The sequence below is a fragment of the Dermacentor silvarum genome, chromosome 2, assembly GCF_013339745.2.
Source record: "Dermacentor silvarum isolate Dsil-2018 chromosome 2, BIME_Dsil_1.4, whole genome shotgun sequence".
Lineage (NCBI taxonomy): Eukaryota > Metazoa > Arthropoda > Arachnida > Ixodida > Ixodidae > Dermacentor > Dermacentor silvarum.
Window position 1 is genome coordinate 41,409,760 of NC_051155.1, and position 25,729 is coordinate 41,435,488.

Sequence of the window (25,729 nt, forward strand, 5' to 3'; positions counted from 1 at the left end):
AATCTGCATCCTTGTGCAAGCGTCCCGTCCTATATACCAAGGAAAAGGTATAATCTTGCACGCGTAAAACCCAGCGAGCGAGTCGTCCCGTGGGGTCCATGAGCAAGGATAGCCAGCAGAGAGCGTGGTGATCAGTGATGACACAGAATGGGCGCCCGTACAAGTATGGACGAAACTTCTTAACAGCCCACACAAGATCGAGGCACTCGCGCTCTTTGATTGATTAACTGCGATGGGCTGGTGGTAAAAGTCGGCTGGCATAGGTTATAACGGGATTATGCCCACGCTGGCGTTGTAATAACACTGTTCCTATGCTGTGACCACTGGCATCAGTTCGAACTTCCTTTGAGGCAGACGGGTCAAAGTGGGCCAGGATTGGAGGCGTGGTAAGGAGAGTAGTGAGCTGCGAAAAAGATGCGGCATGGTCTGGACCCCAAGCATACGGGGAGTCTTTCTTCAAGAGGTCGGTATGGGGACGTGCAATGGTTGCAAAATCCTTTACAAGGCGTCGGAAATAAGAGCACAGCCCGACGAAACTACGAACGTCCTTGGTAGACTTCGGAGCAGGAAAGTTCGTAACGGCACAAATTTTGTCCGGATCAGGTCGCACGCCTCTGGCATCCACGTGGTGTCCAAGGACGGTGATTTGGCGGGGAGCGAAGTTAGATTGTGATGAGTTCAACTGGAGACCGGCCCCGGCGGAACACGTCAAGAATCACTGAAATACGGTCTATATGCATGTCGAATTCAGGCGAATAAACGATGACCTCGTCCAGATAGCACAAACAGGTGGACCACTTGAACCCCTTCTTGAACCCCTAAACTAAAGAGTCAATCATTCGTTCGAAGAGGTGAGTTCGTTACAGGGACCGAAAGGCATCACCTTGAACTGACAAAGACCGTCAGGGGTTACAGATGCAGTCTTGACTCAGTCCATGTCATCGATGGATATCTGCCAGGAGCCGGACCGTAAGTCGATAGAAGAAAACTAGGTGGCACCGTACAGGCAGTCTAGATCATCATCAATACGTGGCCAAGGATAAACGTCCTTTTTTGTGATTTTGTTCAGGTGGTGATAATCTACAGAAAAGCGCCACGTTCCATCCTTCTTTTTGAAAAGTAAGACGGGAGACGCTCAGAGATTACAGGAAAGCAGGATAATGACATTTTCAAGCATCTTTGTGACTTCCTGTTGGATAACAGCTCGTTTCGACACAGAGACACGATATGGACGTCGGTAAATAGGGTTCGCATCGCCTGTTTTGATGCGATGGGCCACAACGGACGTTTGAGCTAAGGATCGATTGTCAAAGTAAAAAAAATGTCGCAATAGCCTTCAAGAACGTGGCAGAGGGCTTCAGGTATAGGGCTTCAGCTTGAGCAGGTGTACGGTCAGAGGAAACCATCTTCTCAATGTCGACGGCACTGCCCTAGGATGACGTCACGGCATAGGCGGAGCTGTAGCAATCCTCAAGTGTGAATGGTTGGACCTCATCAACCTGCAGTGTCAGAACTTTCTTGGGCCTGCACTGTCAGACGTCAGAACTTTCTTGGGCCGACGGCGAAGAGCAGCACTCAAAATGGGCACATGCGCCCCAGTTCCAATCAACGCGCACACAGGAACATTGTCGACCAGAACGTCCAAAAGATTCTTGTTCGTTGGTAAGCTGAAGCGAGGATTTCGTGCCAATGTTGCCATTCCAGCTTCACCACCAGAAGGTGCACTGTCTAGTTTTCCTTTCGGGGGTGCTGCGAGTAGCTCGGAGAAGGAGCACGGCGTGATGGGGGCGAACGAGATTGACGGCGCTAGGGTGCAGGCGAGCGAGAGTAACGGGGTCGTGCCAGAGGTGTCGCAGGGTCAGGTGATGGGTCGGGCATAGAAGGAGCGAAGGAAAAGGACGCGCTAGAGGGACGAGGGTGGTAATCAGAAGAATAGCGCGTCGGCGAAGTCCAGCGGCTGCGGCAGTGGCGAGCGATATGTACAATGTGGCGGCAGTTAAAACACATCGGCTTGTTGTCCACGGTTCGCCATTCGGCCGGGTTGCCCTGTCCATGAGAGGAGTAAGAAAAGCAGGCTGGGAACGTGCGTGGAGGAAGAGGTTCCAAGCGCACGGAACGAACGGACTGCAGGCCAACGTTTGACAACTGCGGACGGACGACAGCCTGAATCAAGGAGATCGTCGCCGGAGAATGATCAGGTGACGGGAATGAAGGGGCCGCCGGTTGCGATGCCTCGACCTCACGACGAATGATGCGGGTTAAGTTGTCACACCACGAAGGCTGGTGGAAGAGGTCGTCACAGGGTGACGTAACAGCTGTGTTGGGAAGTCGCGTGATGTGCTAGAATACGGGGCGGCTTTTAGCATGCTCGAGACAGCGGCACTCCTTGAGGATCGTATCGATGCTGGTGATGTTCGTAAACACCAGTAAATTGAAGGCGTCATCAGCAATGTCTTTGAGGATGCGATTGACCTTATCATCCTCCGACATGTTCGGGTCAGCCTTGGAACAAAGGGCCAAGTCGTCGAGAATGTACGACACGTAGGACTTGGTCAACGTCTGTACACGTGTGGCAAGGACTTCTTGGCATTGAGTTGGTGACCGAACGGATTGCCAAAGAGGTCGCGGAGCTTTTCTTTGAAGAGATCTCAGCTCGAGATCTCCTCTTCGTGAGTCTGGAACCATGCCCGTGGAGCTCCGTCGAGGTAAAAAAGAAAGTTCGCAAGCATAATAGTCGGATCCCACCTGTGACTGGTGCTGACACGTTTGTATAAGCATAGCCAGTCGTGAACATCAGGACTGCCGACTCAGGTGAAAACACCAGGATCCGGAAGGGGTGAACCGGTGACGTATGTCGGGGCTGCAGGCGGAGACGCTTGCGTATGTGAAGTGCCGGCAGCAGGAGCCGAAGTTACGGTGGCGCTGTTGCGACCACTGTGAAGCTCCATGACGGGTACGGGGAACGTCCGCCTCCACCAAATAATGTTACGTGTAGCTGATGCCCAAGGTTATTTACAATTTATTTACAGCGAAGGGAACGGAGGCCAAAATGTCGACGCTATAGCAAGCGGGAACACGTCGTCTTCCTTCTCCTCAGTGCAGCTCCACGGTGGCGGCTGTTCCGTATCAATATCGTGCCTCGTGGAACGCATGAATTTGGATAGAAAACGATCGAGTAGTCAGTAATTACTTGGAATGATTGTGATTAGGCGAGAAAAGCCAAACGTTATTTTCTCATTATATATACATAGATAGAGAGAGGGGGGGGGGCGAGAGCTCGTCGAGCCGCAGCCCCCACCCCCCTCCAGGGTTAATGAAAACTCTCCGCCTATGGTCGATCTCCTCGAGTTATCCAGATAAATTTGATTGGTGCTGTTTGCAACAGGGCAATACTTAAATATTCGCGTAATGGTAACAGAAGAAACGAGCTAAATTGGTTTAATGTCACAGCCGAATAGAAAGTGATTAAATACTCACCTTCCACAGCGTCTCGCTGGCATTTTTGTATTGGTTGAAAAAACACTTCATTTTGCTTTTAAACGCCGCTGTATCGTTTGAATCCAGTTTTTTGTTTGATACAACCTTTTTGTATATCATAGCTTGAAAAGAAAAGAATCCATGTATTACTCAGCGTGGTTATAACGGTATGTATATCCGCTGCTAGAAAAATGCCCCTCCCAGCCATCTTCACCTATACCTTCTTGCATCTGCTGACTCCACCATACGCCTTGACATTTTAAACACAATGTCTGTTTTTTAAAGTGTCACCCGCACTTTACCGTACAGGTAGGTAGGTTTCTAGCCTCTCTCACAAATCACGAAAGCCACTTTAAACAACAATTTTAACAAAAATAACACGATAACAAAATAATAAATTAGGGAATTTTAGACAATCTAGACAATGTAAAGAAATGGTTTTACATGAGAAAATTTCACTACGAAGTACCCAATGCATTGAAATTACCTAACAACGGGAGCCGATCACGAAGCCGAGAGCCGCCCCGTTTCAATTAGCCTAAACGCCCAACTACACCTCGTACAGCAATAAACTGGGTCTACCTACCATTTTTGCGCGCCGCCGCCTGGAGGACCGCTGCCCGGACCATTTTGCAAGCATCCAGTTACACGCCAATTTTCAAGCCAATGTACGCGCCCGTCAGTTCGAGTTGGTGCATAGTGTCAAGCTTGACAGACTTTCGGATAATGCCAGGCCATACCGACCGCGCAGCCGAAGAAATACGGTGTACAACCTTTCCTCGCACAGAGTCGACCCTGCCGAGGCCTCCGTCCTGGAGCTAGGTCTGAATTTCAATGTTGCACCGGCCCCGGACGTCAGAAAGGTTGTATGTGCGGTGGAGTGCGCGGTTAACCAAGTTGACCCGCCCCGCCGTGACGAGGCTCGCACCCGCGCTATTGGTATCCTTTCTGGGCTGCACCGGCGAAAGTTCGTTTCCCCTCTTTCTGCTGAGGAACGAAAGGCTGTCCAGCGACTTCAGAAAAACACTGGAATCGTGATTCTTCCCGCTGACAAGGGGAATGCAACGGTACTTATTGACACGGCTGTCTACAAAAGCAAGATATTGGCCCTGCTTGACGACCAGGACACTTACGTCCGGCTCACTCGGGACCCGACCTTGAAGGTACAGAGGGACTTTCAGGCTCTCCTGGCAGATGTGTTTCGCTTCGTAGCTCCCGAGCACAAGTCTCTGTATTATAAGCTTCTCTGTCATAACGGTGCTGCACCTGCGCTTTATGGCTTGCCGAAAGTTCACAAGCCTAATGTCCCCCTACGTCCAATCGTTGACTACACCCGCTCCCCTCTCTACAAATTATCCGGATACCTGCACCAGATCCTGTCTCCACTCGTCGGAAAGGGCTCCACGCATGTGAGCAACTCCTGCGACTTTATTGAAAAAGTTCGTGACGTGACACTTGACGACGACGAGGTGATGGTTTCTTTCGATGTGGTGTCGCTGTTTACCTCAATTCCGACTGACATGGGTGTGGAAGCATGCACTTCTGCTTTAGAATCTGACAGGACCTTGCCAGACAGGTCGCCCGTTGACGTGCCTGACCTCAAGAGGCTCCTCTGCTTTTGCCTTGGAAACACGTACTTCTGCTTCGACAAGGTCTTCTACAGGCAAGTCCACGGTACGGCAATGGGTGCCTCCGTCTCAGTGACTGCGGCCAATCTGACGATGGAATGGCTGGAAAATCGTGCGCTCGCTTCCTTCAGTCCCAGGCCAAAAGTTTTTCTGCGCTATGTGGACGACTGTTTCTGCGTGATTCGGCGCAGCGCTTTGACTTCGTTCACTGCGCACCTAAACAGTCAGGAAAAGGCCATCCAATTCACAGTAGAAACGGAGGTCGACAATAGTCTCCCATTTTTGGACGTGCTTGTCAGCAGATGCGATGGAGCGCTTTCGTTTAGCGTACACCGAAAGGAAACTCACACTGGCCGCTACCTAAACTTTCATTCCGTTCATCCGGACGCTCACAAAAGGTCGGTTGTTGCCTCCCTGTTCAACCGTGCGAACCGCATTTGCACCGAAGCAGAAGGCCGTACCACAGACTTGGACCACGTGCGTGGCGATCTCTCGGCAAGCGGCTATCCCACTTCGTTTTTGAATGCTGTGGAACACCGCCTATCTGATTCCGTCCGACCGGCTAATCCCCGACCTAGACAACGTGCTGCCATACCCTACGTTCCTGGGATAAGCGAGGCCTTGTCTCGTGTACTGCGCACTTATGACGTTGAGGTTGCACACGTGCCTGTGTGTAAGCTGAGGCACGCACTCGTGGGCGGTAAGGACAAGCTTCCGAGAGAATCGTTTCCTGGCGTGGTCTACAAGATACCCTGCGGAGATTGCGACTACGCGTACATCGGTGAATCGGGCAACTTCAAACAGAGACTGCGGCAGCATCAGAACGATGTCGAGAAGAAACGAATAGTTTCGAATGCCCTTGCCGAACATACGGATGCAACAGGCCACAAGATTGACTGGGAAAAGTCAAGAATTATCGGCCAAGAAAGAAACTTGAAATCACGTCTCTATCTAGAGTCGCTGGAGATACAAAAAACACGTCACACGCTCAATCGAAGTGAGGGAACCCTCCCCCAGTCGTACACACGCTGTCTGCGTCACGTGCTCAAGAGTACATAAGCTGCAACGAATTTCCTTCACCCCATTGTGAACAAGGCTTCCGTAGCGAAGCCGAAACGTCTTTTAAACAGTTTTTATTATTTTTAGCTTTTATTTTGGTCGGTGTCTGTAGTTTTGTTGCTTCATGTTTCATCCCGACCAGACGGGCTTCCGTCGAACCCTCGATTTCACCTACCATCCCATTTATCCGCAGTAGCTCGTCACATATATGGGCGCCTATGCGTCATCCGGGTGACTGTATCATCTTGAAGGACAGGTAACGCGTACGGGGTCGTCCTAGGCTCCTCCTACTGCCATGACCCGAAGGGTGACGTGATAGACTGCCGCCGGCAGTAAATCCGCCTTTAGCACGTGGATGAGCTCTACATCGCGCTTGCACCGGATAAGTTTGAGCATATCACGACAGTAGAATGGAATGAGACCGGCGTTCACTTGCCCAGTACCAGCCTTCAGAAATGAAATGCCAAGCTCACATTGACATTGATCGACGTCAAATGTAGGCTGAATTGCCAACCAACTATTCTTTCCTTGTTACTCGCCGCCTAATCCTCTGCTGTCGTTGCCTCATTTTCCTATCTTTTTGCACCGTCTCTGTCGCTATAATAAACGACAGCCTTTCTGCTTTACGCCTTTATAAGGCACACCCAGCCCTTCTTTTTACGAGGCAGATTTAATTCGGGCGCCGCTAATTAAATAATTGGGAACGGTGAAATTGCTTTTCTCGGCAATCACTGCACCGTAATTGATTAGGGTTGTCGCATTTTCAGCTTGCGCAACTCTCCACAAGGCGCTGGCCACAGCGTATCTATTGCTATAGCCATAATTGAAGAGAAAGTGTATACGTCAGCGTGTGTCTCGTCTGGTCGTACGGGGAGGCTGAGGTAGCCTGCGGAGTGTATTCCGATGTGACCATGCGTCACAGCAGCCGCATGCCTCACAGCGTCAACCAACAGACGTAAGAAATTAGTATCCTGCTGATGTATCTCAGCATGTTCAGTGACACTATGGCTTGACTTTGGCAATCTGCTACATTGCCCGGATACAGTTTCAAATTGCCTTAGTGACTGTAGGGGCTAAATTACTGCAAGCAAGGTAGTTCGCCTGTAGTACTTCCATTCTTTAGGTCTTTCTTCTCGAGGATAAAAAAAAGTTGCAGTGGCTTAGCTTGGCTATGCCAGGATATACGTAGCGTTAGCAAAGGTTCAGCTGATTATTCTTAGCTTTCCTGGTTGTCTAGATTGTCAAGGATTAGCTTGATTGTCATGCTTACTGCTGCTCCAATGACACACACGCGGTATACGTATTATGTGGCACATGTATATAGCCTTCTTCTGTTCATTCCTCCTACGCTCAACCGCTAATTGCCAGGCAAACACTTCGGGATCCGATGAGTCAAGCTTCTCCGTTCTTCTGCGCTGTTGAGCAGCATTTGCGCTCTCCTTCTCCATGGCTATACCACACTGGCAAACGCCAGTCAGAAGCGCAGCGGCTCCAGCGCAGTGTCAGACGGCGACTGCACAGCGAGCGCGCTCCGGCGCTAGTGCGTCTACCACGGCTAGGACGTAGGGATGGTCGATTAAATGTTTGAATCGATTAACGATTAATCGTTCGTCGCTTTAGCGTATCATCGATTAATCGATTTCGATGCGGGGTTTTTCGTCGATTAATCGATTAATCGACTTTTTTTTCGGGCGCTTTAAAAAGGCTGAAACACAGTTATCTATTCACGTAAGTACCTATTTTAACGCTTGAAAGGTGGAACCAGGATAAGATATACAAGCGTATAAATTTTGATAAAGAGTAATGTTTAATTTGTTAGAGGTCAACTATAATTGCCACTAGTGACTAGTGAAGGAATAAGCAATATACAGAGTGTTCATATTGACACGTGTACTTGTTTATCTTTCCCCGGTGACCGCTTTCCACCGGCTAACAAATGTTCAGGTGGCGGTCCGGCGCCACCAGCCCCCCGTTTCGAGTACTTTTGGAGCAACCGTGGTGGCTCTTATATAAGGTTGTCGTATATGCCATAAAAAAGCCTAATTCTTGTAGATTCAAACTATTTATATTATAAAGAAATTGAATAATGTGATTTAGAAATAAATGTTCAAGATCAAGCATGATATACATGGTTTTTGCGAAATGTGTCTCAGTTGTGACCATATTTAGAAGAAACTACCGCATTTACTGCATTGCGGCTTGCTCTGTAGCTTTAGGACATATTTATCTATTTCCTAGACGCAGCAAAATAATGTTGAATTTTTACTTTTTAGATAATTTGCTTTTGAACATTGCCAAATATCGCAACTTCTGTTGTAAACATCCCGGCCACTACATGCTCTAGAAAGCTAAATTTTGGACAATTAGAGTTCAAGGAATTTCCATGTAGGACGCTAAATTTCACTCCTGTACCTTTATTAGTTTTACACCGCACCTTCGTAGCTTTAGTACCATCCCGAAAAAATGGGCAAAAGTAGAACCAGAATTCTAAATATTGCTTAATTTCGGTCGCATTATTAGGAAAGCCAAGAAAGGTACATAAATGAAATTTTGCATCCCAGTTGGAAATTGCTTGATCTCTAATTTGTCTAAAATTTAGCTTCCTTGAGCGTGTAGTTGCCGGGCTGTTTACAACAGAAGTTGCGATATTTTGGCAAACTTCAAAAGCAAATTATCCAAAAAGTAAAAATTTAACATTGTTTTGCTGCGTCTAGGAAATAAATATGTCCTAAAGCTACAGAGCAAGCCGCAATGGAGTAAATGCGGTAATTTCTTCTAAATATGGTCGCAACTGAGACACAGTTCGCAAAAACCACGCATCTCATGCTTGTTCTTGAACATTTATTTCTAAACCACATTAATCAATTTCTTAATATTATCTATAGTTAGAATATACAAGAATTAAGCTTTTTTATGGTATATACCACAACTTTATATTCTAAGTAGAAGAGCCACCGCGGTTGCTCCAAAGGTACTCAAAACGGGGGGCTGGTGCTGCCGGACCGCCACCTTAAACGTTATCGCTCGGCGCAGGAAGCGCCTGCATGTAGTATCGGAATTTTCTCGAACGTTATCGATGATTCTATCCGTTGTCAGTTGTCACCGACGCTTATGTAATCTGATTGTATGAGCGACGCCAATTGTCTAGTACCTTCTGGAAGACACGCGGGTACCAGAGATTACTCTGGAACCTTCGATGACTCATGTATAAAAGCCGACGCGCTTCGCCGCTGATCAGATTTCGACGACCGCCGATTGTGTTCGCCGCTATCGCTGTGCTTCGAGTGAAACTTGCTTTTGTGGGCACAGGCTCGCCCAATAAAAAGTCCGTTTCATCATTCACAGTTTTGCGACTGTTTTCTTCATCGTAACTACTACGTGACAACTACTACGGAATTTTTAAAAATCGGGTGGGGCACGTAGCATAATTCTTATCGTTGAGCGGTGGACATTAGTAGCACGAGCAATCGAAAAACATACTCAACCAATTAACAAAAATTGACTAATAAACTTCTTGGTTAATTACATTATGGCACATATCGCAATTTACGAATTGTATCTGGTGAGTTTGCAAGACGCATCTACTTGAAATGAATTTCCAGGCTGACACCAGTTTCGAGATACTATTTCTCAAAGTGTGGGACGAAGTACATGGACGTTACAGTTACTTTTGTGCTTCAATGCATTTTGGTAAAAAATTAAGTGTAATAACAGTGCATTTTTACGACGAGTATGATGGCGCATATCTCCAAACTGGTGTCATTCTGGAAATTCATTGCAAGTGGATACGCCTGACAAAATCACCGGCTACAATTCGTAAATTGTTATATGTGTCGTAAAGTAATTAACCAAGAAGTTAATCAGTGATTTTTTGTTAATTAGTTGAATATGTGTTTCGATTTCTCGTGCGAATTTGCGCCTCATCGAATAACCCAGCTCAACCCAGCATGGAGGAAGGAATAATTAGAAGAGAACATCGCAGCACGACTGACATCAAGAAGTAATGGCGCAACACGTGATCGCCGCATCAGAGCGCGCGGTAGGTTTAATGCTGCCGGGTGCAGGGCAGCAGCGCAGCTGAACAGTTGCGCACTGATTTGAAACTGCTGCGAACCAAACATTATCGGCCAATACGTTGTCACTCAGGGTCACGTGTTGACCCTACTGCGAAGTAAAAAGCGAAGGAAATCGCTTGACGGTGAGTTCGCTTACCAAGACTAACTGCCTCACGTAATGCTCTCGCCTAGTTTATTTCTTCCTCCACGGGGGCGGCCTCTCTCCGGGCCCCAGGCAGCCTGTGTGACGTGCGCGTAAAGCGGGGAAGCGCTTGGCCAGCTCGACATGACTCGGGAAAACAGTTGACAGTCGTTCTCGGTCTTCGCAGCCGCACGGTCGTTGCTCGTACTCCGCATTCTACAGTACGATTTCAAAATTTTCACGCCACTTTAGTCACTGTCTGGAAAACGATTAATCGAACTGCTTTAATCGATTAAACCGATTAAATTAAAGGTACACATCGATGACGATTAATCGTTTTGCGGCGTACTTTTAGTCGATTAATCGATTAATCGTTCATCGATATTACCATCCCTACTAGGACGTCACTCCTCTGGAATGGGCAGACGGGCGGCGGTGAGTCGCGCGCGGCGGCGGCGGAGTGCGCGAGAGGTGCCGGCTCCGGTGGCTCCGGTGCGCAAGCCGTGTGACATCACTGATCCTTGCGCATGCGCAGCACGGCTCTTCATGTGCCGCGCGAAACGGGCTTGGCTAGGCCAGTGTAGCTAACGCTACAAAAGTCACAGGCCTGAGCAGCACACACAGCACAGTCACAGCGTAAGCTAGAGAATGGCTCCATAGCAGCTTAATTTTCTGCACCAAGCAATATAGGGCCTTCGCGGCGAACTCGCTTCGCGTAGTTTTTACGAGAACAATTTTGAGCTGTCCGCCCGGTGTCGACGGCGAGCTGTGCCTTGTGCCGCCACACTTCGGGTTCGGCACAGAGGTCTGCTGAGCCTGACGTTGCCTGGTTGCAGCCATGCGCGTAGCTCTACGATTCGCTTCTTCAGCAGAAGTTTGTCTACCTTGGGAGAAGGTGCCATAGCGTGTACTGAAGAGTAAACACAGGCATCCAGACTACGTGGAGCACATGTCACATCTCTTGACCCATTGGCACGATGCGGTGCTGTTGATGACGATGATGGTTTATTGGCATCCCCTTTGAAACGAGGTGGTGATAAATAGTCACCCAGCCTACTTGAGTTAACCAGGTCCAACTACGTGCAACATTCAACTGCTATATGCAATTGCTACATGTCGGGACACTTGTGGAATATAGCGCAACTGTAATGCAATTTTCGCACGTATTGATGCTGCACGGCGCGCATCTAACATCGCGTGACAAATGGCATGCTACGATGCTAATGAAGATGTTAATGACTAGGATTTACGCGTATTGGCATCCCTTTGAAATCAAGCGGTGACCAACAGTCACATAGAAAGCTAATGATGATGATTATTATTATTTATTGGCAGCTTCTTTGAAACGCGGCGCAGACATAGTCGCTAGCCTACTTGATTTATTCAGGTACACAATCCATTTTTTCTAGCATTTTTTCTGCATCAAACCTTCTACCTTGTACCGCTACCTGTGCATCTGCTACATGGCGTGCCACCTGGTGTAATAATATGCAAATGCAATGCAAAGTGTGAACATATCGACGCTACGCGGCGCGCACGTCACATCGCGTGTTTTCTATAGCGCTAAGGTACGTTTATAGGGAACTTTCCCTATATAGGGCATTTTTCCTGACTCCCACGCAGCGGGCGCGGCTTCGACCTCGGCGGGTACTGGGTATCTCTCATTCCAGGCGATAGCTGCTACGGACACCACTGGCGGTAGCAGCGGACACCATCGCCAACCGAAACGGCTATTGGAATGAAGCCATAACAGCCTACGCTGTAAAAAAACATGTTGGCATTCTGTCATGTCCCGGGTACAGTTTAGGTCCGCTGCCATTGAGTATTCCACAGTGTTTCTCAAGTGGCACATACACGTTATGTTTTATCATATGACTCTTGTTCTACTCCAGCATGCGGTTTGTTTGCTTGATATCATTTAGTTAAGCTGTTCTGCACTCATCGGTAGTTACACAAGGAGTTTCCGTTTTTTAGCTACTACGTATAATTCAGGTTAGGTGGCCGTACTAGGTACTGCATATTACATATCAACTTTCATTGATGACATTCTTATATGAAAAAAAAATGTTGCTCAGATTGCAATGCTCAGCTTTGACAACCTATATGCTGTTCCTTCTAAACATAGTTGTCTGTATATAGAGTCACATTGGCAAGTGTCAATTAGTCATCTCATTTAGTACTCTGAGCACGCACGTTGACTTCAGGTCTGAAGTTATAGATTGTCATGCCGTCCAGTGTATCTTTCTTTGTTGTCCTGTGTTAAATAATTACGCGTTTGGAGGCAATAATTTTGTCTTTATTATCTTACTCAGTATTCTAATGTGGGCACAAACCTGCTGATATAAATATTCATATTAGTTCCCGAGCACTACCCACGACTCCACCGATTATTACCTCATTTCTGACAAGTCTGTCACGTAGTTCCCAACTTTCCTCTATCTCTCTTTAAATTGGCGGCAATATGAAACCTCACTTATTTTTGGATAGCATCATTCAGCCTGCCTAACACTTCAGCATAGCACAGTGTAGTGGGATTCGGATATATTACCAAATTGATCCGGCTTTGTATTTCAGCAGTGCGCGTTCTGTTTCTCATCTACATCTTACTGCGTTTGCGGAAGATGACAATCATTATATGCAATTGGTTCCTTTCCGCGAATGCTGCGAGTAAATCAAAATTTTCTATAGAAAACACAGCGTTGACATTCGCCTTCCCCAGCCTTCTTTTTGACTCTTTCGAGCTCAGGTGCCCCGTGACTACACTATAGCGCTGCTAACCGATAAGGCACAGCTAGTTCTTTTTGGGAGGCAGATTTAACTCGGGAGCTACAAGCTAAATACTTGGAAACTACAATCACCGTACTGCAATCTTCTTCATGACTGGCCTCCGAATGAAGCATCCCCGAGCCCTACTCTCAACATATAATAATGTGGCTTATTCTCACCGCTTGCGTCGAAGGCATGGAGCATTTCGTGAGCAATAAGCCCGCCGATGGCACCAAAGTTTAGGGAACTGCAAACAAAAAGACACCCACAATTACTACGGGGTTAAAACAAAGTATTTTCAAACGGCACTACTTCCTTGTGTTACAGACATGCACTCAAATACACTCGCACAGTGGACGCGGCTTCCAAGAGAACGAAATGTAAACTAACCGCGAGTATTTTTCTACGTGTAGCTCTTAAGAAATCCTAATTTGGTATTTAACGTCCAAAAGCTACATATGAGCTTTGTGTGGTGGTGTTGTAGAGGGCGAATTAAATTCGACCACTTGGCGTTCTTCAATGTCCCAACCAATATCAAAAAGACAGAACTTCAAAAGAAGATGGAAACTTGAAACGGTGAGGAGTCGAACAAGAAATATGTCTTTTAACTAACATTTCAACAAGGGGATTTGAATGAAGCAATGTCCCCTTGTCGAAATGTTAGCCTACATCATTCCTAGACCCGCCGTGGTTGCTCAGTGGCTATGGTGTTGGGCTGCTGAGCACGAGGTCGCGGGATCGAATCCCGGCCACGGCGGCCGCATTTCGATGGGGGCGAAATGCGAAAACACCCATGCACTTAGATTTAGGTGCACGTTAAAGAACCCCAGGTGGTCCAAATTTCTGGAGTCCCCCACTACGGCGTGCCTCATAATGAGATCGTGGTTTTGCACGTAAAACCCCATATTTTTTTACAGAATTCCTAGTTTGATTACTCCTCATCAAACAAAAATAAACAAATAAGCAGCTGTCCTTATTACGCCGTTTAAATATGGGCGCCTCGACCAGGAATGAGGAACGCGACCTTGAGATGAGCAGTCGAGCAAATTTACCTTTTGAGCTATAGCGGCGTGTGCGTATAGTTTCGCACACTCTCATATGTGTGTAACATTCATATTTCCTTTGTATCAAGGGTGTCCCAACTGGAAGATGCAACAATATTTAAAAATATGCAAATGTCACGTCACTGGAAGGAACCAAGGTGATCTTGTTTGCCGTCGCTTGAAGATACTCAGATTATTTTTTGCATCCTATTAAATTACATAATTAGTCTTAATAAATTAAAATTTCTCAAATAACATTAGATGCAAAGTGTCAATGAGAAAATTGTAGAGCAACAAAAAATTGGAGGGCGCTTAAGCTTCGCGTATCAGATTGGAACGCGATAGCTTTATCGGGACCCGTTCGCATCGCATCGTTCACATCCGGCAAGTAGGCTTCATTCACTGCAACACTGAACGTGGGAAAGCCAGCTTTAAAAACCAAGCTAAACCCGATCCCCTTATAGACGGCTTCACTTTTAAACAGAAATGCATTGCTCGTAAGATGTTTTTCCAGGGGCAATATAGGTGGTCTTATATTAAAATGTGAAGGCCCTAGCACCGTTTTTATTATTTCATTAATTGTGTGCAAGTGCCCGACGTGCGCGCGTCCAAAGCGAATTAGCAGGCGAAGTCCCAATTTGACCTGCCTAGGATGCGAGCGCCATCTGGATATAATTTTCGCAAGTAAAGTACCCGAGTGCGCGGCTGTAGGTCTGGCAGGAATGCTGGAAAAGGATTTGTGCTTGAGTTTCATCGTTGCAGAATTAGGTTTTCTCGTACATTCCAATTACAATCTGACGCCGAATGGTAAATAATCCGACGGCGAATCTGACGCCGCATGGTAAAGTCATAGTTTGTAAAGGCGTTTATTAAACGCAAGCGTTAGGGCTGACCGTTCGATCAGTTCAGGGAACCGCGAGCGCGAGCGACGTAGTCCGAGCGATGCGCTGGAGAGACTGACCCACTAGACAGCGCTGGTAAGGATGCCCCACTGCATCGTCCGTCTTCTTCATTACAATTACCCCGGGGACGAAAAAGGGAGCCGTCCGGCGACCTAACAGTTCGTCACTATTAAGGGATCATAATACGGCTTGAGGCGCTCGACGTTGACAATGTCGCGTCCGCGACGGCGCATGTCGGAAGATGGTTCAACGGGCTCAATCACATAGTTGACGGGTGATGCACGCTCGACGATGCGGTAGGGGCCTTCATACTTAGGCATTAACTTGGAGGACAGACCAGGTGCAGCGCAAGGAACTGAGAGCCACACAAGCGCTCCAGGAAGAAAGGTGGGCGCAGAGGTGGTGTCACCGCGAGTTTTCTTCTGGCGCTCTTGGTCATTGGAGGTAAAAGCCCGGGCGAGGTCCCGGCACTCTTCGGCATGTCTCACCGTATCAGAAATGGGCTCACATTCAGATGCGTCGGGCCGGTATGGTAGCATTGTGTCGATGGTGTGCGATGGGTGCCGGCCATACAATAAGAAATATGGCGAAAAACCAGTAGTGCTCTGCGTAGCGGTATTGTACGCGTAGGTGACGAAGGGCAGAATGGCGTCCCAGTTTGTGTGGTCGGAGGAGACGTACATTGAGAGCATGTCGCCAAGCGTACGGTTGAACCGTTCCGTGAGTCCATTGGTTTGAGGATGGTACGCCGTTGTCGTGCGATGAACAACGTGGCACTCTTTGAGAATAGCTTCAACTACTTCGGAGAGGAAGACACGTCCGTGGTCACTGAGCAGCTCCTGGGGTGGCCCATGACGTAGGATGAATCGACGAAGCAGGAAGGAGGCAACGTCACGCGCTGTAGCTGCCGGAAGCGCCGCAGTTTCAGCGTATCGCGTAAGGTGGTCAACCGCCACAATGGCCCAGCGGTTTCCAGCCGATGTCATGGGAAGGGGCCCGTACAAATCTATACCGACGCGCCCAAAGGGCCGGGTGGGGCAAGGTAAAGGTTGCAGCCCAGCTGGAGAGAGGCGAGGTGAAGATTTCCGGCGCTGGCAATCGGGACAAGAGCGTACGAACTTTTGAACGTAGCTGTACATCCCGCGCCAGTAGTACCGCTGTTGAAGGCGCTGGTAAGTCTTGAAAACGCCAGAGTGGGCACACTGGGGATCGGCGTGGAAAGCTGCGCATATTTCGGAACGCAGGCTGTGAGGCACTACTAACAACCACTGGCGGCCGTCGGAGCTGTAATTGCGCCGATGAAGCAGGTCGTCGCGAATGGCGAAATGGTGAGCTTGACGGCGCAACGCGCGGGTTGTTGACCTGGTTGATGGATCAGAGAGCCAGCCTATAAGCGACGCAATCCAGGTGTCCTTGCGCTGCTCGGAAGCGATGGTGCGAAGGTCGATGGAAGACACAGTCAACTGAGATATATTGTTGTCAGCCAAGGGAGAGCGCGAGAGGGCATCGGCGTCCGAGTGCTGTCGTCCGCTGCGGTAGAGTACGCGGATGTCGTAGTCTTGCAGGCGAAGTGCCCAACGTGCAAGACGGCCGGACGGATCTTTCAACGACGCCAGCCAACACAGTGCGTGGTGGTCCGTGATGACATCAAATGGGCGGCCATACAAATATGGCCGGAGCTTAGTAAGAGCCCAGATGATCGCGAGACATTCTTTTTCTGTCACGGTGTAATTGCTCTCGGCTTTCGTAAGTGTTCGGCTGGCATAAGCGACGACATACTCAGGGAACCCTTGCTTGCGTTGCGCGAGGACAGCGCCAAGGCCAACACCGCTGGCATCTGTGTGGACTTCTGTAGGGGCCGTCGGGTCGTAGTGGCGCAAAATTGGCGGGGAAGTCAGCAAACGACGAAGGCTCGTGAACGCCTCGTTGCACTCTGATGACCAGGAGGTGAGGAGCCCGTTGCTCCCTAGGAGTATCGTCAGGGGCGATATGATGGCGGCGAAATTCCGAATGAAGCGTCTGAAGTATGAGCATAGACCGATAAAACTGCGCAATTCTTTGATGGACGTTGGCTTGGGGAATTCGGCAACGGCGCGAAGTTTGTCGGGGTCGGGGAGAATTCCGTCCTTGGATACGACATAGCCAAGTATCGTGAGTTGCCGTGCAGCAAATCGGCACTTCTTGATGTTTAATTGTAGGCCGGCGTTCGATAAACACGTCAAAACACGCCGGAGGCGTTCGAGGTGCGTGGGGAAGTCGGGCGCGAAAACTACAATGTCGTCAAGATAGCATAAACATGTGTGCCACTTTAAGCCTCGCAGAACTGTGTCCATCATGCGCTCGAATGTCGCGGGCGCATTACAGAGTCCAAAAGGCATGACGTTAAACTCGTACAAGCCGTCGGGCGTGATAAAGGCTGTTTTCGGTCGATCGACTTCTTCCATAGGCACTTGCCAATACCCAGAGCGCAAATCCAGAAATGAAAAGAACTCGGCTCCTTGCAGGCAGTCAATTGCGTCGTCTATGCGTGGCAGGGGATAGACGTCCTTGCGAGTGATCTTGTTCAGCCGGCGATAATCGACGCAAAACCTTACGGAGCCGTCCTTCTTTGTAACAAGTACGACAGGAGAAGCCCATGGACTTTTCGAGGGTCGAATTACTTCGCGCCGAAGCATGTCGTCGACTTGCTCGTTAATCACACGACGTTCGCTGGCTGATACGCGATACGGGCGTTGTCGCAATGGTGGGTGAGAGCCAGTGTCGATGTGGTGCGTTACAGTTGAAGTCCGACCCAAGGAAGCTTGCCCCACGTCGAAAGAGGAACGAAATTCTTCCAAGAGGGACAGCAGCTGGGAACGCTGGGCCGCTGTAAGGGTTCCAGCGATGGAAGAACCAAATACATCTCTGGACAATGCGTCAGATGTAGAAACAGCACTGAGTGTACGGTAGGTGGCGCAATTCGGGTAGTCGGTCACGTCGATAACTTGCACGTCGTCGATGGCTTCCACGGTACCAACACATTCTCCTCGGAGCAGCATGACAGGGTATGGGCACGGGTTACAAACGAAAATTGTGCTAGTGCCATTGTTGATGTCCACGGTCGCAAACGGTAGCAACAGGCCCTTCCGTGCGAGGAAACGGCCAGACGGCGAAAGTAATGCAATGGCGTCCGAGAGGCCACTGCAGTGCATAGACACGATCATTGAGGCGTTGGGGGCAACCTGAGTGTCGGCTTCGACAATCAGTTTCCTGGGAAGCGGCGGAGCGTCAGTGGGCGTCAAATCTAGCAGCGGCGATAGTTCTATTTCGGCTCGAGCGCAATCAATAACGGCATTGTGGCGCGAGAGAAAATCCCAGCCGAGGATGACATCGTGAGAGCAGGAGGAAAGGATCAAGAATTCTATAGCGTAGACAACGTCCTGAATTTCTACACGAGCAGTGCAATACGCCAAGGGTCGAATATGCTGAGCACTGGCTGTGCGAAGGGATAGTCCGGACAGGGGCGTCGTGACTTTCCGAAGTAAGCGGCAAAGTGTAGCGTCCATAACACATACGGCTGCGCCTGTGTCGACGAGTGCAGACGCGCGGACACCGTCGACAAACACGTCTATCGCATTGGAAGGGCTGCAATGAGGACTTGTGTACTTCGACGTTAACGCAGCCCTTGCCTCGTGGACTGCGACTGTCAGTTTTCCTCATCCCGAGGGGCGGCACGAGGCCGCATCGGCGATAACGAGCGCCGGCGAGGAGATGAGGAACGGCGGGTGTTCGGCGGCGGGTGGTATGTCGGTGACACACAAGAAGGGGGGTCGTAAGATTACAGAAACGAGCCACGTGACCGGCGTAGCCACAGGCAAAGCATATAGGCCGGTTGTCAGACGTACGCCACCGGTTCGCTGTGGCTGTTCCCGCCCACGTCGGCGCACGCCCTGTATGGAACGGCTGGTGATATGACTGTATAGCGGGCTGCGCTGGTGGCCGAGCCACGACGTCGGCATAAGTGAGTGGCACAGGTGCAGAGAGTGGGTGGGGCCTCGCGACGACGTCAGCGTAGCTGAGCGGTGCTGGTGCCAGAGACTGTTGGGGTGGAGCCACGACCTCGGTGTAGCTCAGTGGCACAGGCGCAGGAACATGGTGGCGTTGGATGGGCAATACGTCGGCGATTTCTTGCTCGATGGCGCGGCGGAGCGGAGGCACGATAGTCGAAGCGGGCTGTGGCACATGCGGCGGCTGAGCGAAGGGTACCAAGGAGAGTTGGCGCGCTACTTCCTCCCGAATGAATGCTTTCATTTCCGCAAGCACTGCGGTCTGGTCCAAGGTGGTAGCCAGACCAGCGATGTGTTCGTCGCGTGAGGAAGACCGACGAGTCAAGGAGCGCTGCCTGAGTAGCTCCTCGTAACTTTGGCATAACGTAACAATCTCTGTGACGGATTGTGGGTTCTTGGTGAGCAGCATGTTGAAAGCGGCGTCCTCGATTCCCTTCATAACGTTTCTGATTCGGTCTGATTCCGACATCGTCGCGTCCACGCGCTTACACAAGTCCAGGATATCTTCGATATAACTAGTGAAGGACTCTCCTGGCTGTTGGGCTCGTTCTCGCAAGCGGGATTCTGCTCGCACCTTGCGCGCAGCAGGACGACTAAACACAGCTATTAACGAGGTCCTGAACGCGGACCACGTAGGAATTTCCGTCTCGTGGTTGTTGTACCAGAGGCTTGCCACGCCGGCGAGGTAAAAGAGCACGTTGCTTAGTTTCGCGGCATCGTCCCATTTATTGACGGCGCTTACTCGCTCGTACGTGGACAGCCAGTCCTCCACGTCGTTGTCGTCTGTGCCGCTGGAAACAGGAGGATCCTTGGGCGAGGGAGACCAGAGCACACGACGGAGGGTGTAGGAGGCGTTTGCTGGGTCGTCGGCTGAGATTCGGCCTGAGACATGGTTGAAGAGAGGGTACGGGATCGGAGCTCCAGGATGCGTTGGAGCGTAGCACTCTCCAACACTTGTAAAGGCGTTTATTAAACGCAAGCGTTAGGGCTGACCATTCGATCAGTTCAGGGAACCGCGAGCGCGAGCGACGTAGTCCGAGCGATGAGCTGGAGAGACTGACCCACTAGACAGCGCTGGTAAGGATGCCCCACTGCATCGTCCGTCTTCTTCATTACAAGTTTACCATTTTTCGGACGCATTTCACTGTGAGAAATTCAATTTTTGGTCACCAGAACCTTGCACCACGTGGAGAGCCTGTGCGGTCGGGTTGGTTGGGGATGATTTTCTTGGCCACCAACGCCGACATCGCACGCCGACATCGCACGCCGACGTCGGACGCCGACGCCGGACGCCGACGCCGGACGCCGACGCCGGATTTTCTCCGGCAACGGGGCCCTTAAAACTATCGTGTTAAAACTTCCGAAACAGCTTTCCGTTGCTCAATACGCGCTACATAAGCATTTTTGCGACCGTGAAAGAAGCCCGGAAATGCACGCAAAGTGCCTCGAGCGGCCAGTCGCGCGGCAATTCTGCGTGTATTCGCGGGGCTTTCACGCTCTAAAAAAAAAACACTTTTATGTAGGACGTATGAAGCACCAAAAAGCTGTATAGGGAGTTGTTCAACCGAAACTTGTATACGCTAGCCTGCGCCGGCGATGTAACGTTAAAAAAAAACAGCTGCTCTCAGAGCTGCACAGGAGGTCGGCACGCGCTCGTGCCACTGCTCCTGCGCTCGTCGTCGTCGTCTGCTTCCACAGCTGGCTGCGTTGCCGCTGATCATCCCAGCGTAGAATTTCACTTTCCTTCTGTCGCATTAATGATGAGGCCGCGTTTACGGGGCTATGAGCCATACATTGTCTTACGTAACGGATATTTAATTTTGAAGCAATTTCAGGAAAATCCGTCCAGAATGAACGCGCTCGGGAAAGGGCTCGTCTTCGACGTGCCTATTCTAGCGTGAGGGCTTCCGAAGCCCAGGTGAAACGCCAGCGAAGAGCGGTGGACCTCGAGTTCCGTGAGCGCAATGTTGAGGCCAAACGTCAGCGTTGTCTTCCTCCAGCAACCCGACAACGGGGGTGCACGCCTCGGCAGCGCTAGCGCCAACTTCCCCGGTGCGATGGCCAGGTTTCAAAGCAGTTTCTGGCGGAACTTCGGAGCCAGCAACAGTGCGTATGACCGGTTGTGATTTGAGCACAACGTGGTATATCACGTCAGTGCAATTCGTTCGGAGGAACACCGAAGAAACACACGACAAGCTTCGCTTACCTTCATTTCCTCGACAGGGGAGGGGCTATTGATGCTTTCATCTGACTATAATATTTGAGATGCTCAGTCAGTAATTAGGACTAATTACGTAATTACGTGGAATGCAAAAAATAATCTGAGTACCTCCCTGTGACGGCAAACATTACCTTGGTTCTGTCCAGCTACGTGGTATTTGCATATTTTTAAATCTTGGTGCATGATAGTTGGGAAACCCACTGGTGTGGCTTAACGCCTATCGCGCGGCGCTGCTTTTACGTGGTAGCAGAATCGAATCCCAGCCGCGGCGGCCGCATTTCGATGAAAGCAGAATGAATAAATGTCCGTGTGCCGTGCACGTTAAAGATTCCCAAGTGGTAAAGATTCCCCACTACTGCGTGTCTCATAATCACTATCATGCTTTGGCACGCACAATACGAGAATACCTTTTTATTGCGATAGCAATTATATGGACACTTCAAGCGGATCTCTTCCGTCGGCATCGCCGTCGTGGTTGCTGTCGCCGTGAGGTTCCATATAAAGTCGAAGGGTGTTAAAATCGGCTCCGCGCGCCGTATGTGCGAGTGAAAGCGCGCGGGGGACGCGCGCTATCACGTAGAGCAAACGCGACTTCCGTCGCGCGAAACGCCGTAGGAGTATGAGAGAGAGGGGGGGGGGGGGGCGTCGCTGTGCCGCGGCACCAAATGCGTATCTTGCAACCGGGCGCAAGGCGAACAGGCGACGCAATCTCCCACGCGAAAGGAGGAAAACGGGAAGGAAGCGCGAGAGGGAGGGGGGTTCTACTCTGCCAACAAATGCGTTCTTGTACTTAGCGCCAGTACGGGCTGCTGGTGTTGTCGCGCGCACCGTATCTTGAAAGCGATCTCCACACGGCTCCGACCTTTGTATGCGCTCTGCGTACGCCGCCGCTCAGTTTCCGTTGAATCGATAGACCGCACGAACCTTCGCTCGCTGCGGCGGCCGCGCTTCCCCACGCCCCCGATTTGACAGTAGTTGTCTGCGGTCATCGAGTCTGATCTATTCATTTTTGCTTGTGCGCGCTGACACCACGCTTGTTATTTCAGTTAGTTAGCGAATGTGTCCAATTTTATGCAGCCGATAAAACTTCTATCCCTATTCCGAATAGCTCTCTACTAATTTGCTATAGCAATTGATACTTCGCCTTTCGGGCGAAACTGTGACATTTTTTAAGTTCGCGTGCATTGGCTTTATTTATTTGACTTCCCAAGCCTTATTACAAGTATTATGAAAGAGGGTATCTTGGAGTGCTGACAATTTTATACAGCGCTAATGGCATTGTAGTGAAACAAGCGAGTAGCGCGTTACTAGACGTACGTATAGTGTTGTTTGGAGAAGGAGAGAAGTGTCATACAACAACACCGCATATGATTCTCAAGAGACGAAACCGTTGTGATACAGGCCAAATGAAAAACCTGAACGACTTTGTCTATAGGGTATACCATACTTGTAGTATGACAGGAAGTAATTGTGAAGTGCTTACGTCCAGCATTAGTTTTTTTATTGCGATAGCAATTATATGGACACTCAAAGAGGATTTCTGCCGTCGGCGTCGCCATCGCAGGATCGCAGGAGTAGAAGCAGACGAGGTGTCCTCACCGGGAGTCATGGTGGAAAGCAGGACGGTGCGGCCGCTGCGGAGCCCCGTGGCGAGGACGGGGAGCGGCAGTCTGTACGAAAACGTTACGCGAACGAAGGATTACGAACTGGAGGCTATTTACAAAGGATAACTGCAGCGCTGGCCAGTTGATGATGATGATGATCCTTTATCATGGCTCGCACCCACTGAGGGGATAGGCCAAGAATCGGGCGGCAGTAGGTAGCTAAAAAAATTCTTTTTGACAATGAGATACGCAAAAAAAGAAGGCAAAAAAGAAAACAAAGAAAATTTTGTATAACTAGAGTAGTGTGCCACAGAGCAGTCAGACTAACTGAAGGGTGAAAAATGAGGTTATTATCAAGGTCAGAAAAAATACAATGTTACTAACGAGTTTGGAGAAACAAATTTCAGTGAAATGAATACTGATATGATAGGTAGAATAAAGTTACAATAATTAACAGGGTAATCGTCTTGTTTCTGTTAAGAATTGAAACACTACGCAACAAACGTCTCTGTGACAATAGCCGAGGGTGGCGGCCCCAAATGATAATCATACTGGTGTATTTATTCTTAATCCAATTTTGGAGAGTGGAGCTTCGAGTAATATCTTTCTCTGGTTTGAATAACGTCGGCATGATAAAAATAAGTGGTCGATTGTTTCAATTTCCTTACAATTTTGGCACAGAGGGGACATCGTCATACCAGCTTTATGACAATAGAAATTCAATTCCGATATGCAACAGCATAATTTAGAGAATGTAACTTCTAACTGCCGAGGAGGACACAACTGATTATTCCAGCCAAAACCGAGATGCTGAAAGTCAGAAGATGGGATCAGCGATAATTTGCTTAAGTCATTTCGTAGGCAAAACGTTCTGAATCTCGATGCAGTGACGTAAGCTGTATCCGGTAAAATATGAAGCACAGGTCCATTTAAAGATGTTCTGGCTAATAAATCTGCCATTTCGTTTATGTATAAACCACAGTGTCCAGGAACCCAGAGCAAATAAATTTTTTGTAATGTTGTAGGGACTAAATTTTGAAACACATTTAAGGTTGTTGTATTCGTTGCCGAAGAAAGCGAAACACATACCGACCGAGAGTCGGCTACTACGACAGCTGATAATTGATTCGGGGGCAGTTTGCGCAGTGCTAAAACAATCGCCAATGATTCTGCTATGAAAATGGTCGTGTAATCCGGAAGGCGAATAGATAAGGACCAACTAAGAGAAGGAGAAAAGATGCCTACGCCAGCCTTTTCCTCTAACATTGAAGCGTCAGTGGCTATTATATTGTTTGTTCTCTGGTGAGAGAGGTAATCTTGTAATTGGTCATTTAAATATTGCAAGGGCATTAGTTTAGCATTCGAGGGGAAAATATCGTCAAATTCAATTGGGAGGTTTTTCTTGGATTGACTTATTTGGTAAATACATTGAATTTGTACATTCAGTGGTGTTAGCTGTGCCTGTACGAATACGATCTTAGGGGTGTGCAGTCGCGACCAATGATTATTAAAAATGTACTTGGTTCAATAATGAAAACATACATTGATCTTCTTTGAGGAGAATCGCAAAACTTTAGGCACGTTTGGACAGTAAGGATGTTGAATCTACTAATTAAACATGGTAATCGCGCTTCCATATACAAAACGTTGTTTGCAACAAACTTAGGGAGTCCAAGGCACAAACGCAGAGCTTCCTTTTCTAATAGTACCAAAGGTATAATTTTAAAAGCTGCACTGCCTGAAAATAAGACACATCCAAATTCCATCATTGGTCGGACATACATTTTATATATCATAATTAATGTGTTTCTTCGCAACCCGTATCGTCGGTTACTGATTTTACACAACCATCCTACAGCCCGAGTTGCCTTAAACGCGACGTTTTCAATGTGGCTTTTCCAGTTTAGTGTTCCATCATATGTAATTCTCAGGTATTTAAGAGAATCCACCTGGGGAATGAACTCTTGACGATACATCAGTGAAATGTGAACGGGAACATCTAAAGGAAAGAGAAGGAGTGCACTTTTACTAACGTTCAGAGACATGCGTATGGTCTCAATCCAAGTTTCAGGAATAGATAAGTAATTTTGTAACATTTGATAAAGTGAATGTAGATCAGCATTCGATGCAAAAAAAAGCGATGTCATCAGCATAAACGTATACATGAATGTCCTGGAGCAGCGGGATGGATCTTAAATATATATTAAATAAAAGAGGAGATAATACTGACCCTTGTGGTACTCCCCTCTGCTGCTTACACCTAGACGATGAACATCCGTTTTGAAAACAGCAGAATTCTCTTTCCCTTAAAAATTGTGACAACCACGCCGTGATGTATTTCTGAAACCTGTAATTCTCTAATGGCTTTATCAGTATGCCATGTTCCACGGAATCATAAGCTTTTGCTAGATCTAGGGTCACTAATGCTGAATATTCTCTTCGGCGTTGAGCAACTTGTATGCGACTCTCTAAGTCTACGTGCGCACACCAAATCGAGCACCCAAATCTAAATCCAATTTGACACGGTTATTAAGTTTTCAGAAATGTAGGTCGTATTTCGGCCATTTAAATTCGTTCTATTAGTTTAACTAAGTTTGATGTGAGGGAAATTGGTCTAATATTATCTAAATCATATCCACCTCCCTGTTTTTCAAGTATCGGAATTACCTTAGCAAGTTTCCATTCTGAAGGTACCCATGCATTTTTATTGCAATAGCAATTATATGGACACTCAAAGTAGATTTCTGCCGTCGGCCTCGCCGTGAGGTTCCGTATGACGTCAACGG

At 48.7% G+C, this 25,729-nt stretch overlaps 1 protein-coding gene across 2 annotated transcripts in view; it reads right to left on the reverse strand.

The window, feature by feature from the left end:
* LOC125942980 (membrane metallo-endopeptidase-like 1) overlaps positions 1 to 25,729 on the reverse strand; it is a 185,834-nt gene that overhangs the window by 45,936 nt on the left and 114,169 nt on the right. Inside the window, exons 7-8 of one of the 2 annotated variants that reach the window (XM_049661269.1) lie at positions 13,307 to 13,374; positions 3,478 to 3,599 (exon numbers count right to left, since the gene is read on the reverse strand). In XM_049661269.1, coding sequence (XP_049517226.1) covers positions 3,478 to 3,599; positions 13,307 to 13,374 — 190 coding nt within the window. The remainder of the gene's footprint in view (positions 1 to 3,477; positions 3,600 to 13,306; positions 13,375 to 25,729) is intronic. The other variant, XM_049661270.1, reaches the window with a different exon arrangement.